This window comes from Haemaphysalis longicornis, unplaced genomic scaffold (genome assembly GCF_048455015.1).
Source record: "Haemaphysalis longicornis isolate Haplotype H1 unplaced genomic scaffold, Haemaphysalis longicornis Haplotype H1 scaffold_8, whole genome shotgun sequence".
In the NCBI taxonomy this organism is placed as follows: Eukaryota; Metazoa; Arthropoda; class Arachnida; order Ixodida; family Ixodidae; genus Haemaphysalis; species Haemaphysalis longicornis.
Window position 1 is genome coordinate 70,730,586 of NW_027526445.1, and position 18,013 is coordinate 70,748,598.

The following is an 18,013-nucleotide window of genomic DNA, read 5'->3' on the forward strand; positions in this document are numbered from 1 at the left end:
CACGAATAACATAAAATAAGGACAAAAGTTATGCATTAACGCATGAATTGCCCAAATGAATAAAAACTCTATTCCAGTGTCTTTTTATAGGCGGTTTCAGGGGCTGTGGCGCCCTGTCGTAAAAAAAGGCCGCTACAGTCACAAGAAAGTCGTAAAGAAAGGCCGCCACAGCCACAGCCCCATTGACGAATCACTGCTCTGAACTCGACTACTTCCACGCTGAGTGGATTTGCTCTAACGTTTTTTTTGTTGTTATTGTTGTTGTTTTGTTTCTCGTTACAGTGCTGAATAAGCGGTCTGATTATAAAATTGTTTAGTATCGTACACCGCCATTTAGTACCACAGCATCTTTTCAACGTTTTTACAGGTACCCCTAATTTCTAACCTTTACGCGATAAGGGCGTTACGATGCGTTTACTCTATATACAAGAGGAAACTAACCAAATTTTATTCCCTTTCATATAAGGTATCACCAAAATTGAAGATAGCATTGAGCGGCAGAGAATACGCCGTGATTCGAAATCATAACTCGATTGACTGGTTTCCCGCGCGATGAGTTTGATCGAAGCACACCCAGAGGAGCCAGCGGTCCGGGCTGTAATGGAAACCAAACTACGGTACAGTGGCGCATATATTCGCCTCCACGTATAAAGGCTACTCATGACGCTTATCAGGCGCGATGAACAGTATATTTCGCGGAAAAGTGGAAAAGGGCAAAAGATGAAGGCACGTCCGATTGCAGTGGCTTATAAACACGTTAGAATGTCCCTAATATAATTTCCCTCCGTGCGAAGAGCCGGTCGCCAAGTTCCTGTAGTCGTGGCAGGCCGTGTAGATGCCGTCGGCGTTCCGCTGGATCGCGACGGTGTATTCGGGCCAGGAGATCTGCCTGAGAACGTGGCCGCGATTCTTCAGGCCAGCCACCACGTCCTGGGAGGAATTGGAGAGAACATGCAGTTACATTTTACGCAGAAGTGTACTGGAAAGGCGTCCAAGGCCCATCCTCTGCATGTTCGGGGATCACTTGACGATTCTTGTAAGCAGTTGTCATGGGGTCCGATTTGTGTGTAACAGGTTGGCAATGAATTACATTTCTTGTAACTCTTAAAGCGCGCCTGGTATCCTACGACAGCGGGTAAGGTTCCTCACTATTACGGCTGAAGGTTTTCGATCGAAATCATTCGAACTGCGGCTGTTTGTAAGGGCGAACTAGGTAAATACTTGTGTGCCACAGGCGTCAATAGCAAAAAAATCATGATCCGTCAAGTTCCTCTCCACCCTTGTTAATTCGCTACACAACTTTTTTTCTGAAAATTACAGCAGTTCTGCTTCAATCTGCATAGACCCTGGCCTACACTGTAATGGGATTAAATGGAGGAACAATGCGAAGATTTTATCCCTAACCTAGACAGGCAGCCGACCAATCGCAATGTCAATGCGTAAATTCTGGTCACCCCAAGACTTTCCCCCTAACACTCTTAGTTATCTCTTCTTTAGATGCCCAGGGGGCCAATAATTCCCACTGTTTTTTTAGTGTCACGCCATTTCTGGCTTGTAGCCAGTGCCTGCGTGCTATAAGACATGATATTATGTCAATCCACAATACATTCTAACACGGACCGCGACATATTCCACGCAAACAAACTTCCGTACATGGGCTAACAATGATGTATCCACAGTTTAATTTGTCAAAGGAACAGCTCTTGTCTAGTTGTTACCTGAGTCCTTTCCTTTTTTCAAGAGCTAAAGCGGGACTCACATCATATGTATGCTTCTCATGCAAGACCTCGTTCTCGGGATAAAGTTGGTTGTGCAGGCGACCAGCATCGATGGCTTCTTTGACAGTGTAGTTCATCCATTGACTGCGTATCAGAATCTGCAAAACAAGCGCGTAAACAACGAACGTTACATCGAACTATACTGGACAAATTTTGCTGGCCTTTTAGCTTACGCGTCCTGGCACACACACCGACACAAACGCACCCATTTCTTATAGATGTGTGCACGGGCTTTGGCCTGCCCGAAAGCCCGGGCCCGGCCCAGCCCAGCCCACGAGTCGGGTTCAGGCCTTCCGACTGACATTTCACCCGGCCCGTGATAGGCCCCTACGAGATATGCTTTGTGAATGGGTGACCCGGGTTGTGGGGTTATTGTCTCGGGCCGGACCGGGAAGGCTCGATGGTCCTCTTTGTCGGGCGGAGCCGGAACTGCAGTAAGCACCGGGCCCGGGCTCAAATCTATGGCTCGTGCACAGCTCTAATTTCTCATACCAAAACTACTCGAACTGTCGTCTATGCCTCACATCTTTGCGACAATGAAGGCGTCATGAAGTGCGCCTCAGTGGATGCACGTTGGTCTCTTGTCACGCCGACCATTTCGAGTATGTGATCAGCTATGCAGGGACGTCTCTAAGCGCCATTTTCCTTTAAAGGGGTTGCTCAACATTAACACTAGGTCCAAAAAGGAACACAGGAAATCTTCCTGCGCTGTGACACCTTTTAAATAAGCATTACCGAATATACCACCAAGCCATCGGGTCATGCCCAGATTACACTCGTCAGAACTAATTCTTTTTGAGCAAACTTCGGATGCACGGGTTCTAAGAGAAGCAATCTCTCCGCTACGAGCTCGGACTCTTTCCATCACCGATTCTGTCAACCTCCGCCCCCGGAACCATGTGAAGATGCCACTGTAGCGTGTGAAATGCGTGACCCTGATAGACTCAACACACCATCGCAACGCCCAGAGTCAGTGTTTGCACCAGCTTTCTCGCTGCCCATTATTCTGCTGTACACCTACATACCGTGCCTTTGCTCATTAAGAGTGGTCTTCTGTGGGCGACAAAATTTTCCTTCGTGCTAGAACTACATTTATTGCCTGCCACTACACCGTCCCTTTCAATGCCGTATACATAGACCATTCTTCTTTAGTCGGCCACCCGTTGAATTGGTTTGTCGCCACACACTTTGTTTGCAAATATGCACTCAGTTTTCAAAGGTTGCTCGCTCGTGAAACCTATTTTTCTCGGCCGATACATCACGGAAGCTAGTAAACTAAATTGTTCTGTGAGCGGTGCGTCAGGGTTGCATTATAAGTTGCTATGACACTTTGTTATTGAAGATCAGCGCGAAAAACCACGGAACAAAAGAACGAGAAACAGACAGGACAGTTCTTTTGTGTCGTGTTTTTTCGAGCTGATTTTCAACGATAAACTTTCACGAATTCGTCCAACGCGTAGTCCTCTTTGCCTGTAGCACTGCCTAACCTGTCTTTTATAATTTTTCATGGGTACGTGCGTAAGTGCCTTTACCGCATATCCGAAAACTACGAATGCACCCAAGCTTTTCTAATGACGTCGCAGTGGGTGGGTATCGCTTCTTGAGTTGCGAAAGCGTGTTTGTTGACTCCAGAGCCAAACAGAAGTTGGTGAACCGGACGCGTGCACATGACGGGGCTGATGTTGTCGCAGGCCAGTACAACTGAGTGAGAATGTTGGGCTTCCAGCCAAGTGATGAAATAAGTGACTCAGACACTAAAGATGACAGCAAGGAATACCAGAGATAACCAAGTGATGCGTACGTTATGCCGTGCATTTGAATTCACGAGGTGTGACTGTGGTTTTTTTTCTACACAACTTCCACCGTCTTCAAGGTACAAAGTCCAAAAAACAGAAGATACTTCACCATAGCTTGCATATTTCCCCGCCAATAAGGAAGACAAAAACGCTGAAGCTTACACCGATGCCGACTTGCTGTAAGATGACCACATCCATGACGGAGATATACAAAACCTGATAAGAATAAGATCGTTAACGCTGCAGTTGTCTAGAACTAATCGGTGGCCCAGGTTGCAACGGGAACCTTCTAAGAAGAATATGCGAAATACCACCAGGGGCCCCTTGCCACACGAGGCGTGTGTTCACTGAATAGCGCAAAAATGGTCACCGGCTGCCTAATAACGCCAGCCTGTTTGACCCTACCAGTAACGGGCACGTTACCAGTAAAAAGTAAGTGTTACGGTTGCGTACAGATACCCAAACCGAAAAAGTTAGTTACAGTTTGAGAGTTTTCAAATGTTCTTTGCTGCAGTAACTGTGAAAAAGTGGCTACGTTACTTTTCAGTTACTGTATAAAACTGAGTAATAGATCAAAAACCAAATGGTAGATCTTTTCTTAGAAATGAAGCGTGCGAGGGGATTGAGGTAGTCAAAATTGCGCGGGGTAATGCCCAAAACGACGGGAACCTAAAAGGGGGCACACTCAAGGCCAACACCAGCAATCGTGTACGCCTGATTTTGGTGCACCAACTTTGTGTAGATGCACACGTCTTGTCACCATGGATACGCCATCTCTGTGGGCCCCTCTGCGGTGGTCTTTCTTTACAAGAATGAGCCAGCTTGGTCCACAGCTTTTTTCTTGCTTGCTTCCCGTCGACTCAAGACGAAAGAAAAGTTTTAAGGAATCACCATAAACACCGACCTCTGCTTCCTGCAAGGGAGATGAGATCTCCTTCCCTAAACTACGAGGGCAGCCTTGGTGTGGAAAAACGAAGGGTGAACAGGATGTGGAAAAGAACGATGTCAGGAAAAGGCAAAGCGCGATATTGAGAGCGCAAGCTTTCACGAGTGTTGCTGTTGAATAATTTTTCATAAAAATGCAGCAACTGCAATGGGATATCCTGTTATAGTTACTGTGCAAACGAGCAATAGTATAGAGTTAAAATTTTCTCTAACTTAAAAGTAACCAGATACAGTTGCAAGCTACTAAGAAAAGTAATTCGTTTACTGTTAACGCGCTACTAGTAATTACTTACTACTGAAGACTGGACATGACTACTACTACACAGGTATACATGCATCGGCTACGTCTAAGCATTTCTTGAACCAATAAGACGGACGAACGTGCAAGTAGAAAATGCTAGTACATAAAAGCACTCCTTTTACCCTAGGGAATTCCAAAGCATTATAGTTAAATTGTGCAACGGGTATTTTTTGGTTCTTTACAAGTTCATTGAAGACACCGTAAAAATCATTGCCTTGACAGGCACGGATGAAGGCAGTTGCTTGACTGACGCTATGCCAACCTTAGCAGCAGACGTTGCGGAAAAGCAATGAAAGTGCGAGGAACAAAGAAGGCATGCGCATAGCACATAATGTTGCGAAACGGCAGGATTGCAAATCACACCCAGCTTTCTCGCTCAAAATTCCGACCTCTCAGGAACCTAGCAAAACCACTTCAGGAAAGTGATATTTGGCATAAAGCAAGAAGCCAATGTGAAGAAGAAAACACTGCAATAGCTTCCAGGATTCTGATTATTTTTTGTGCAATTCGTTGTCAAATCTTACCCCCCATGCATTTCTACGGGATAGTATCCATGGCTCATGAACTTAGTTGCGCAACGTGCGAGACTTGAAACTCAGCACAAGGCAAATTTTCATTTACATTCGCTAAATAACTACACTGTTGAAAGGACAGCCATGAGCGGGAAAACTGCACGAGTTCTACAAATTTGTTTACAATCGTGAGACATAAAGTGAACAGAAACTTCAAAAAGACAAAAAACACAAATTCGAACATTTTAGTAGTACCTTCACAGTTACAAATTCGCGCGTATAATTTCATCAAGCCAATAAAAAAACCGTAGGTTTAGCGTGCAGCGCTTATGGGGATCGCGACTTTGACGCGAACCCCTTTCTGGCTAGCTTCCCATCTCGGCCGGCGTTGCAAAACGTGCCTCGTTCACGCGACGGTAACCATACGGGAGGGCGACAGCGACCGGAGGGTTCGTTGTCGCCAGGGTGGAGGCGTTGACCCTTTTTCCCCTATGCCTTACCCGAGAACCAGTTCTTCCTCACCACTAGCGCCACCAAAAGGCGAGGTCTGGTGGGTTGTCGCATGACGAGTGGACACTCTCTTGCCTTGGGGATGCAGTAGCGCGCGGACGTTTCGGCGCGCTGATCAGGACCTGGGGGACGCGCCACAAAAGGACGCGTCCTGGCGAGGTCGGAGACTGCCCCCGCGCTCGCACGCGGGTGCAGTCTCCGCTGTTCTGCTCTATCGGTGAGTCGAACCATCTCGATGTCTAGCGTTGTTTAATGCTTCGCTCCCAACGTTACTGTTGTGGCCTACGATCAGTCTGTATGCAGTGTATTTGATTTGCACTTTGCAATAAATGCTGCCATTGATGTTTTGCCCTCGCCGCCTCCTGCCTTTGTCTGTCTCCGCAAACAACGGACCCGTCAGCAGCCGGCGCTCGCAAGGCATGTTTGCTGAGCGCGGATGGCTGCGGGGTGGAAAATAACTAGTGTGTGAAATGTAGAATCCCACGCGCTTAAGCGCCCGCTAGTGCGGTTCGACGGCGTCGGTGGCCTCGTAACTGAGCTAACGAAGGGAGATTCGAAGACCGAAGAAAAATAGAGGAGCAAATTGTGGCAGAAGTGTGAAACGGATGGCAGTATGCCAAGGCGGCGCGATACGAGATAACAAAGTGAAGGAAGAGGCAACATAATATAAGCCCTCAGCAAAGCGGAGGATGAAAGTATGGCGAAAGTGTGAGTGGAGGGCAGTATTCCTAGGCCGCGCCAAAGAATCCGAGCACGTGCTGCTTAATGCACGTACATCGGTCCGTCGGCGTCTTCCGCGTTGTGCGGCTCATGCGAACCACGTGATATTTGCGCGGGAGCTCCAAACACGATTTGCAATATTTGCAACAACACTGCGGCATTACCGAAAGATGGCCGTCAACGTCATGCACCTCAGAATGCCCCAAGGACAAACTTGAAAACTTGAAGAGCATTCAATGGCGTTCAAAGGTCGCTCTTTCTTTGCATTCACAACCCATAAGAACTGCTAGGTGTCCCTCTAGTTTACTTCGGAGTTCCAAGTCGCACGTAAACTACGATATTTCCACGTCAGCAGAGAGATCGATTGACACGTAGTTGAATACGTAACATGTTCTTAAACATGGCGCCACAGACGAGGGGTTTTATGGTTTCATGGGTTGCGCTGGTCGGTGAGTACCATAAAGGACCGAAAAACGAACGAACCCATCAGTGATGAAACGCTAGGCAAAAAGCACAACAATGCTTTCGTTGGGGGAAGGGTGGCAGCATCCCTGTTGCAAAATGACGCAGCCGGGGGTGGAAAGCGGAATGAGAAATTTTACCAAAAGCCGTGCATTGCCAATGCGCTTCTGCAAACGTGTCAACCATATACGAAATCCGCCACCCCATGCTTTCCCGCTTTTCTTCGTCTAGAAATGGGTGAATCGCAGGGCGAATTTAAACGTGCAAAATAAGAAGCTGCCCGTTTTTACACTCGCCAAGTGACACAATTAAAAGGTGGTCGGCATCTCTCTGCAAACGCACGCGCCTCGGCTAACGCAGAAATTGAGGCAGGTCCACCCGTGGCGCTTGCAGCGAACACGACATCTCCTAAGGCGTCCACCAGGATGAGAGGGCAGAGCGACGACCGCGCCCTGCGTCCCCGTCTGATGTAGTTGTTGGAACTGGGAATCAGATTCCAAACGTCGAGGCCAAATGACGTCGAGAAGTCGTTCATTTCATTGTTGAACCACAGCCCCGTGCTTGGGGAACGAAGATGGGCCCCGAACCTGCACGAGCGCATGCACATAACAGCAGACACTGGGTTTCTACCATATGCTACGGGCATTCGTTAATATGAACTGGCCAAGTGTACGCCGGATCAACCAGGTAATCCCGATAAGCCCATCAATATTTTCCAGAGTGGTTGATTTCCCAACAGCCCAAAGCTACGTGCAGCCCCACTAGGTTGGGGTACATCGCGGAAGCACGAATTCCAAGGAGAAGCAGCGGAGATGGTGACAATACACATGCAAAGGCACACAAGCGCCAACCACTCACACGGTATTTTGCCCGCTTTTTCATGCGTTTGCAGACTTGTACGTATTCTCGATTATGCGTTCCCCCTACTGCAATTCCCCATTAACGACCTAGCTTTGTAAAAACACAAATGGCTGTAGATTTATAATGGCAGAGCGAAAGGTTTGCTGCCTTCAAGGAAATAGCGTCCCCCCAAGAACGTCAACCCCGCGCCGTTGGAATCCCCGCTACAGTCGAAATCCAAAGCGTTATCAAGGAAATGTTTGCCTACGTACAAAGTTTTAATGACTAGCAGAACTAAGTTATTACCAATCGACGCGCTGTAAATGTCAGGAAGTTCTTCGTTTTAAGTTTTTCTTACCGCAAGATATATTTAAACACGCATTTCCGCGAGCCAAACTGACACATCAGATGGATACGTACGAGTGTTCATTGCAAAGACTTGACGCGCTGTTAAAAATAGGTAAAACAGCACCCCCCCCCCTCCCAACGAGAGTTGTTTGAACCGCATTCGAATGTACACAGCTGTTTCCAACTATAAAGCTAACCGGCGGGTCTATTCGAATCCGAAACCACAGAAGCAGCAACTAGACTAGGAATCCAGAAAAGTTCCGTGTGGTTTACCATTTCATGCTTCGCCCGTAAAACAAAATTGGCTGTGTACCCCTCACTTTGCTGCTAATGTCATCGAAGACGATAGACTTGTGTTGCCCCGGACACGCAAAATATCCCTTCTCTCATTATCTCAGTAGTCCATCACACTTCCACCCCTCTCGTCTCACTCCTCCCAAGATAAACACGGCGAAGGTTTGCTCAATTCAATTTTCCCGCTTTCCATGGCTCTTGCGCCATCGGTTGGAACCTTTTGTTATTGATAACTTGGAATAGCGCAATGCGGTCTGAAATTTTTTTCAACGCATTGTTCAATATTGTTTTCAACGCCTTGTTTTCAACGCATATTTCTTATGTGCTATGGACAAAATCATGCTCGCATGCATTTTTCATTTAAAAAGGAACCCTGCCTAGTACCAGTTGTAATAAATTGATTTATTCATTGCCTAAAATGTGCTTAACGATTCCCTTTTGCTAAAGAATGTTGACAGGTACAAAGCATGGTGCCAGTTTTAGTGGTTTGGAAGTGTTTTGCGTGCATAAACTCCTCCTTCTAGAATTATAACTCTTGCCCAGGTGACTGAATCGAGGGGCAGACAGACAGACCAAGATTTCCGGGTGTATGCAGCCCGAGAAAGACTATCTTAAAGAGGAATCAAAATCAGCCATGGCTGAACCCGAAAGCGAGGCAGAATAATTTCTTGAGCGCTCACTCTGTGTTAAGCGTGCTGGCAATGCTGATCGCATCACCGTCGGGGGCCACGATGGAGACTATTCCTGTTCCGTGGTCAGCTCGGGGATCGCCCTCAGGCCCGTAGTAGGCCCTGTTGTGCGGCTTGTCCGTAATCTTCTTTCGCGCCGCACTGGCGGCTTCTGGATTGAGTAGCCGGTCCAGCGCTTTCTTCACAGACTGCAATGAATACGCCAGGAACATTGCGTCCTTCCAACGCAAGCCGCTTTGCATGGTGCCATAACGCGAATTCACTATTGTGGACCCAGTTCAGCGCCTTGAGAAGCATTAAGGCAATACCGAAAACCGCTGTTACGTTTAGATAGCAATATTTCTTGTCTAGATTGCGCATTCGTCCAACGCATGCAGCACGTTCTCCCCTGTTCACTGTCTCTTCAATATCCCTGTGCAGCAGGTGTGGCGAGCACCTATCCATAATTTCAATTCCAAGTCAGTGTAGGGCACCAGACAACGCGACACAAACACTTTCCACAAATCTACAGACAACATATCCTACTCCACCCATCGTTGTTTTTGGGTGACGAATCCATGGTATCCAAGATGCGTGTTTCTGAGTACTTATCAGAAGTTATTTTCTTGAGCCTCATTTCTTATCATGCGTAATCAAAAACTGGCCCTCTACTCCAGCCATCTCCGTTGCCTTTAATTGACGTTGCTGTTACCAGAGTCCTTCAATGCTTTACTGGTCACGAAACTTCGGCGCTCGTTTCATATAGGGACCGCGCGCGCCACTACAGGCGCCACCGCCGCACGAAGGTCATCCAGCCGCCGCGCGTGCGGCGTATTGGCCAGCTCTTGACGTGCAAACGCTTGCTGCTTTTGGTGTCTGCGCGCTGATTAAGTGTGTTTTTTTTTTCGTAGTAGTTAGCGATGAATATTCCAGTCATTGTGTATATCACCTGCCTTCAATGGGGTTTTATTTTTCGAAGTAAATTACCGTAGACTTCGGCCGCGAACGGCAACGGCTTCTGTGTGCTCTGGAACAAGCGCTGCGCCGTCGTGTTTACGGATTTTTAAATCTATTTTGCTTCTTTTCTTAAAGCAAAGTTGTAATTACCACATATACGGTAGCTGTGTAGTCACGGACTGCTGCGGGCCTATCGATAATACAATAAAAAAACTGAGAGAAACCAAGTACGCGTCGTTCAGACTACGCTTAATGAATCCGTCGATTGCTCTGGTATGCACAGAACGATAAAAGAGATAGCCCGATAGTATTGTCCTTTCGATGAGTGGGTACATACTTGAGAACATCTAAAAACGCTGCAGAAACGCGAAGGATCAAAACACGAAGATATATATGTTGCACCATGTGTCTTTCTGCATCCACGCTTTGCAATACTTGCTAAAACAGGAAGTGAAAAAAGAACAATAAAACTGATTTTATCACACGCAACAAAAAAATTCAATGTTACGAAGGGAGACAAAAGAGCGTGGTCCAGCGTACAAAAATTTATTTTTTCGCGCTGCGATGTGCAGCACACGGAGGAAACAGAATATTTCCACGTAGCCAAGAACGAAGCAAAGCTTTTCTGAACGCAGCGAGCTAGCGATATCCTGCACTACAAAAGACTAGAATTAAACACAAACGTCGAAGAAGCAGTCCGCAGTGTGACGTGCACAGATGAACGTCGATAAAGTGAGTTGCGCGGCGTTTGCTATGTATGCATTACTCTTGGAACGTTATTAATTTCAGATCCATGGAAATAGGATCGAGAACATTGTCGAAGAAACAAAAAATCAAGTTAGCGACAACGTGGCACCCTTTCCAATGATCAAACAATATTGCCCGACAGGACGTACGACAAACAGAGCAAACGGGCGCTCCGGTTGAAACGCGAGATAAGAAACCGGAATCACCCACGCGCGGCTACAGAACAAACAAAACGAACCCTAAGGGATAATTCGCGGAAATATGAAAAGTAAAAGCCCAAGGACGTCCCAAAGCTTTTTTACACGCGAGCCTGAGCGCAAGGTAATACAAGTTTGCAAACAGGTAATGAAGCACCGCTACAACCTGACTTATATGACAAAAATCCGGCTTTAAGTTAGCCTTGTACAATTCTAGGTCCACGATGCTCTCAAACTGATACATTGCTTTTTCCATTCTCACACACAGTGCATTTCCACACATTGTCGCACACTTATTATCGAAGCTGAAATATCCCGTTGCTTGCCTTGGAACGGCGCGCCTCCAATTCTCACGCAGCTGCCCGTCGCTCGGGCAACAGAACAAGGAAACATTTTCTGTGGTATCGTTGTGCAAGGAACGACATCCCGGGACGCAACGCATGTTCGGCATCGTCGTTGCACTACTTAAGTCGCATCACGAGAGCGCGATATGCACGTTACATTTTTTCCCCGCACGAAACAAACACAACTCGCCGCGGCTCCGCCGTTCGAGCCAGCGCAACGCCGCCCGAGGAGTGACCTCAGTGAGAGGGTGGCGCCACCGCGCGGCGGCCAAACGCAGCATATGAAGCTCTCCCATTGAGTTACGGAGCAGTTTCGTGACCAGTAAAGCATTGAAGGACTCTGCTGTTACTCTTGCTTACATGTTTTAAGTATTTACCTCTTCATTTGTTTCGGTTAACCACTTCTTTTTGGTGCTCTTTGCCCAGATGGCCTTGTGCCATAAATATCCAACCGTCATCAGATATCAATAGTCACCCGTGTATGGCAACGAGTATGGTAGACGCTATGTACGCATCAGTTATGAACGTCTGCTACCACATCACCTCACCGACCCAGACTACTGCACAAACTGCCCGCCGACCAAGTTGGCTCATCTTTACTTCTGCTGTATTTATATGCCACTGTATGTATGCATGTATGTATGTATGTATGTATGTATGTATGTATGTATGTATGTATGTATGTATGTATGTACGTACGCACGTACGTACGTATGTATGTATGTATGTATGTATGTATGTATGCCCCACACGGGGCACCTTGAGCAATCTTGGTGACGGTATTGGCGACACCAATACCGTCGGTATTGGCGGTATATACCATCTTGTGTATACCATATGGTATATACCATCCTGGAATTAGGCGCGGCAGGTAATAAGTTTTAAACATCCCATATCTTCAATGTAAGTTAAGACAATTCGTGGGAAATTTAGGTTTATCTGCTAAAAATAGCAATGGGTGTAGGGGTATGGCATATCTGTATATCTCGGGAAAGTGACGGTGTCTAGCGTCCTCACATCCTGAACATTACATTAAAATATAGAGAACTGAGAGCGGTCCTCCAGATCTGTAACATACTGGTGTTTGTGTGCTTTTTTTTAGAATCAGTACCACACGTGTGGCCAATTCTCAGTCTGCACAAAGATATTTCTGTAAATCTGTTTGGTTTTTCTGCAGTATATTGACCCAACTGTGGTTGTATTAAACGCAATTTGTTAAGGATTTGTTGGTAGGATTCATGTAGCCATTGTTGCCGGAATTTTCTTTGTAGAAGCGGCTTCATGTCCTGGTATGGGACCTGCGATATCTCTATGCCACTTCGGAGTGCGGCCTTACCAGTCAATCTATGAACAATTTCCGTCCCCCCCTCCTGAAACGTCCCGTATATACGGAATCATGGGAATGCGGAGTACATTTCTAGCATGACACAAAGCCGCCACAAAACAAGAAAGATTTTTGAGAAGCACATGAAAATGAAACAGTACATGCCTATTGAAAAAATTGACACCTGTTTTAACTCTATATGACCAATAGAACCGCGAAATCATTGTCCGTATGAATTCCGTATGTACGGAGTATACGGAAATCATACGGAGCTGGATTTTGCTTATTATTGAAGATAAAAACACGAAAACTGTGCAAACGTTTATATTGTGCGAACTCATAATTGCCGTGTTTGTGGAACTAATATCTACATTCATTACGCTTGGGGGCGTAACACTCTGTCTGAACTCCGTATTCCCATAATTTCGTATATACGGAACTTTTCAGTAGGGCCAAAATGTCATTGTGCCAAGGCACTCAGCAAAAAATTGCAGTGATACCCCGATAATACTGTAACGGCGTAATTTGGTCCAGCCCCGCTACTATTGAAGGATGAGTCTGGCGATGAAGCACTCGAAGATTTCAGAGGTTCAAAGGTCAACTGATTTAATTACTGATACTTAGATTTAAAACATAGAGGCAAAACGTTACAACTGATACATAAAAATAGGAGAAAACAGGCAATCACGAGTACTTAACGAAACATAGTTGACGGGCGAAGGGCTCCCGGCGACTGGCAGCAAGTGGCTCCCTTGGTGTAGCTGCCGCTCGGGCCTCAATCGCCAGCGGAGCAGCGTTATATTCGCTTATCCGCGTTATATTGTTATATCCGCGTTATATTCGCACGCGGTCCGTCGTGTGAAGCGGACCGCGTGCACCCTGAGTTATCATCGGTGCTTTTAATGCATTGTTTCTATGGAGAGTTTGCCGGGACCGCGATAACGCGTCGTAAGAAGCGGGTTGTCCTAATTCCGGGGGACGTAACAGCGGGGTTCTACTGTATTTGGATATTTTCAGAACATACCAACACTATCGATTTGATGAGATTATTTAGAACTGTGTTTCTACTAGCTCTCCCTGTCTTCAACGCTGTAACAACGCTCAGATTATCTGTAAAAACAATTGATTGTTGCGTTTTTGGTTTTTATAATGTGGGTTACTGCAAGCGAAATTCTGTGCTTCCGCCGTAAAAATGCTCGTGTTAATGTTCATTGTTGTCGTGCTGTTAAAGTTCGGCCCGTGAGCGCCGCATGACACAGCGGAAGCAGACTTCGAGTCATCTGTGTAAAAACAAATGTATCGGTACTTGTCCTGAAAATACAAAGAAATGTAAAATCACTTCTCTGGGCCCATCATTTTTGCTAAAACTTCTAAAAACACATCGCAAGCAAATCACTGTAACTCCCAGGGAGCAGCAATATCTCCAATACCGGTTTTGCAAGTTTCATGGAATAAGATCCCTAATTGTTCATCTCTCAGGCTGTCTTGATATGAGAAAAGTCTAAAAATTGATGGGTGGTTGAAGAACAAGACTTTAGCACACATGTAATTTCAAATATTACCATATGGGTCATTTTTATTCGAGGTGACTTTTAAAGCATACATTCAACCAGTGAAGGTTCGCCGACATTCCAAGCTCCGCTGATCCAACTCCACGTACATTCTCTGCGCAGGGCTCGTCCGGAAAGCACCGGACGCAAGTCGAAGCCCCAGGTGTAGCACTGGGTCTAGCATTTTTAATGATGTCTTTGGTGTCGAGCTGTATACCGCACAGCGTCGTCTAAACGAGATATTACTAGACTATAAAAACCCTCAAAAGCCATTCTTTGTCCGCTCTCTACGTGTGGGGGGAAATAGCTTATAGCGAATTCATTATTTTCATACATTTCATTTTCAGATGCTTTATGTGTGGGATAAACGTGAGTTTTAGATCCCTCAAAACACCAAGGTACTTGTATTAAATTTTCACAGGAATGGCTACTCTTGAGCTGAACACCAGGCTGCGGTTGGATGCCATGGTGCCTAGAAAACAGAACGCAGGTGCTGTTTTCGGGATTCAGATTACATTCGTTTTCCTCTGCCCACTTCGAAGATTTGTTCACAACTATTCGTATCTGACGTTCGCAAACAGATTTCGAAAGCTTTAGAGCTGATGTGTACATCATCTACCTATACAGGGTGAAACATTGAAGGGGGCAGTGCCTTACCCAGTGTGTTAATTTTAAAAAAAAACAGCGTGGAGCTCGGAACTCTACCCTGAGGGACCCCATTTTCTTGAATGCATCTTTTTGATAGCGCTGTAGCAACCCTCACTTTAAATGTTCGTTCTCATAAGTAGCTTTCTATTGTATTCAGCATGAATCCCGATATTAGGTTGAGGAGGATGCCATAACGCGACGTTGTGTCATATGCCTTCTTTAAATTAACAGATACAGACAGGCAATGCTCCCTGTGTATAAAAGCGTCTTTCACATAGAATTGAAACGCCATCAACTGTCGAGCGCTATTCACATAGGATTCGAACGCCATCAACGAACGCCATCAACGCCACCAACCAGCCTGACAACTGTCAAGTATGCCATTGTATTCAAGATAATACATTAACCTTCTATTAATCATTTAACAGGTCAGAGCTATTGGGCGGTAACTAGATGGCAGTAAAAAATATTCTCCCTCTTTCAGTATGGCTACTACAATCCCTTCCCTCCAAACCCTAGGAAAGTATACGGTGGAGGAGTGTTTCCAGGGTACCTGTATACACTTGTTGCACCATAACATCAGTAACATCTTCCCCAGGCGCAGAAAACTTTCATGTGTCGAAAGCAAACAACAATTCTCGTAGACAGAATTTAGAGTTGTACTATTCATCTAATTGTTTACTGTCCCGAATCGGTTTTCTCTCTAGGGCTTTTTTGTGTTTTAGGGGGTGTGCGTGTAGTGGGAAGAGCTTGAGCCGCATGCAAACTGTTGAGCTAGTGTGTTCACTTGATACTTACGGGTTTCACCTGTGGTACTTACAAATGGTAGATTGAAACGTTTTTCTCCATTTAATTTCCTAATTAGGTTCCTGACCTTGCGCGTATCTCTATATGAATTCATTGATATTAACAAAACATCGTCAGCTTTCCCTTCTTGCCTATCGACGAACGGTATATTCGAAGGTATTTTCGAAGGACAACCCAGGCCTTGTTCTGAATCTGTCGTGCCCGCCTGCACTTTTCATTCCACCAGGAAATTCTCATGTTACGTGTGTTACCAGAGCACTGCGGAATGGAGTTTTGAGTAGCATTGATCACGTGTGCTGTGATGAGGTTACAAACTTCGTCAATACCAAAGTGGCATATTGAAGAGTGCGCCAGTTGGGACCTCTCCTGAAAATGGTTCCAGTCTGCACCGGTTTCTTTGAATCTTTTTAGTGAAATTGAAGTGTTGGGGCCTTTAGTATGCGTGTTAGAATACTGGGAAAGGGTCACTTCAGTAAATATTGGTGTCAACCACCCACTCCAGCAATGGTAAGAATGCCTAAGCCAATTGCCAAGTATAAGCAGAAATGTGTATTGTAAGGAATACTATAATATGTTGGCTGTTTTCGTTAAATAAACAAGCCCCAGGCGACACAAGGACATCTTCAATTAAGCTACCACGAGCATCTGTTCTTTCAGAGCCCCAATCTTGTTATGAGCATCTAGTTCACCTACCAAAATGAATGGTTCAGGACGCTATTAGGGATTAGAGTTCCGAGCTAGATAAGCAGTGGTCTGGTGAAATGTACAAAAAGTACATTGTGGTCAGCTATTAAAAAAATGATTACCCTACCGCCGCCGCTTCCAGTCTAGTGAGCAACTGAATGCTGCGGCACAGAATATATTTTTGTGCAACAATGGCTACTTCATCTGAAGAATTAACTGAACTCTCTCGGTCTTTTCTGAAAACTGTATTGTTTTAGACAATTGGTATATTTAGAATTTAGGTATGACTCCTGGAATAAGACAATGCTTCACTGATTTTGTGAAGGATGCCATACACATCATCTGTATTCTTCGTGAAGCCCCTACAATTCCATTGAACTATGCATATTGCCATTGCAGATATAAATTTCTACCCTGGTGCGTATTAGTTGTGCGCGTTTTTCTATGAAACTGGATCAGGTTTGGGACTAGCAATTCGGGGAAGAGACTTTTCCACGGTGAACATGGTCGCGTCGATCGTTTGGTGTTATAGTGAAATCCATGTCCTCCGCTGACCCCCTGGGAGCAGAGAATTGGGGTCCCTTGGACGCCAACCGTGAGTAGAGGTGCCCCAACCGCGTGCCAAGCAGGCGTAGGACGGGGTGCGGTTATTCTAGAGTTGGATAGAATCCGTGCATTAGTGCGCGCAGTAAGCAGGGTATGCCTCGGCCAGATGTGAGATTTACCCAAGCTATTTCAATAACACCGCGGCAGTGTGGAGCCGAGGTGGTAGGGTTCAAGACAGCTCCTTAGTTCCCTGAGCGGGAATATAGCTGCGTCTTCTCTGGCTCTATCATTCATGCACCGGCCTGTCTGTCCCACATATTCTTTTCCACGGGGTCTCAGCGGTATGCTGTAAACAACGCCTTGTGAGTGTGTCGAAGGCGTTGTTTACAGCATACCGCCGAGACCCTGTGGAAAAGAATATGTGGGACAGACAGGCCGGTGCATGAATGATAGAGCCAGAGAAGACGCAGCAATATTGAAAACGACGGCCACTTCAGGAAATCTGAGTATGCATTGCCGACGATGCGGATGCAGCGCAAACCGGTTTGATATTGCTATCACAGGAAAAAACAAGAACGAGCTGTCGAGAGAAATAATGGAAGCCATTATGATAGACGCAAAAGGCAGCGCGTGCGTGAGCAGCCCGTCAGTACAGCTGACCGAAAAGGATAAGCTGTACCTTAGGCAGGCATGTGCCAAGACTTAGTTCATCGCGCGACAAGGACCCATTTGCGCGATATTGTTTTTCGGCCTTGAAGGGACATGTGTGACGCAGCAAGTTATGTATATCTTCATATGTGATAAGCATTCACAACCCGTATGTTTGACCTTTGTAATAAACGTTCAATTGCTAGTCCAGCATTGTCACTGTCAGTTTTTGTTAACATTTAGTCCTTTGTTTCTATGTTCCGCTGGTTTCTTCTAAACGTGATATGCTTGAGACGTCCGTGATTGCAGCCTCCCTTCTAGCAGAACGCCTTCTAAGCGACTTCTTCAAAACTGGAGAACATACGGGCGGCACTGCATCCTATCATC

General features: G+C 46.0%; 1 protein-coding gene across 1 annotated transcript in view; it reads right to left on the reverse strand.

The window, feature by feature from the left end:
• Positions 1 to 620: 620 nt before the first annotated feature.
• Positions 621 to 18,013, reverse strand: part of LOC144149690 (scoloptoxin SSD14-like) — a 45,918-nt gene continuing 28,525 nt past the window's right edge. Inside the window, exons 5-7 of the mRNA XM_077681342.1 lie at positions 9,187 to 9,383; positions 1,760 to 1,876; positions 621 to 930 (exon numbers count right to left, since the gene is read on the reverse strand). Coding sequence (XP_077537468.1) covers positions 1,870 to 1,876; positions 9,187 to 9,383 — 204 coding nt within the window. The 3' untranslated portion in view covers positions 621 to 930; positions 1,760 to 1,869. The remainder of the gene's footprint in view (positions 931 to 1,759; positions 1,877 to 9,186; positions 9,384 to 18,013) is intronic.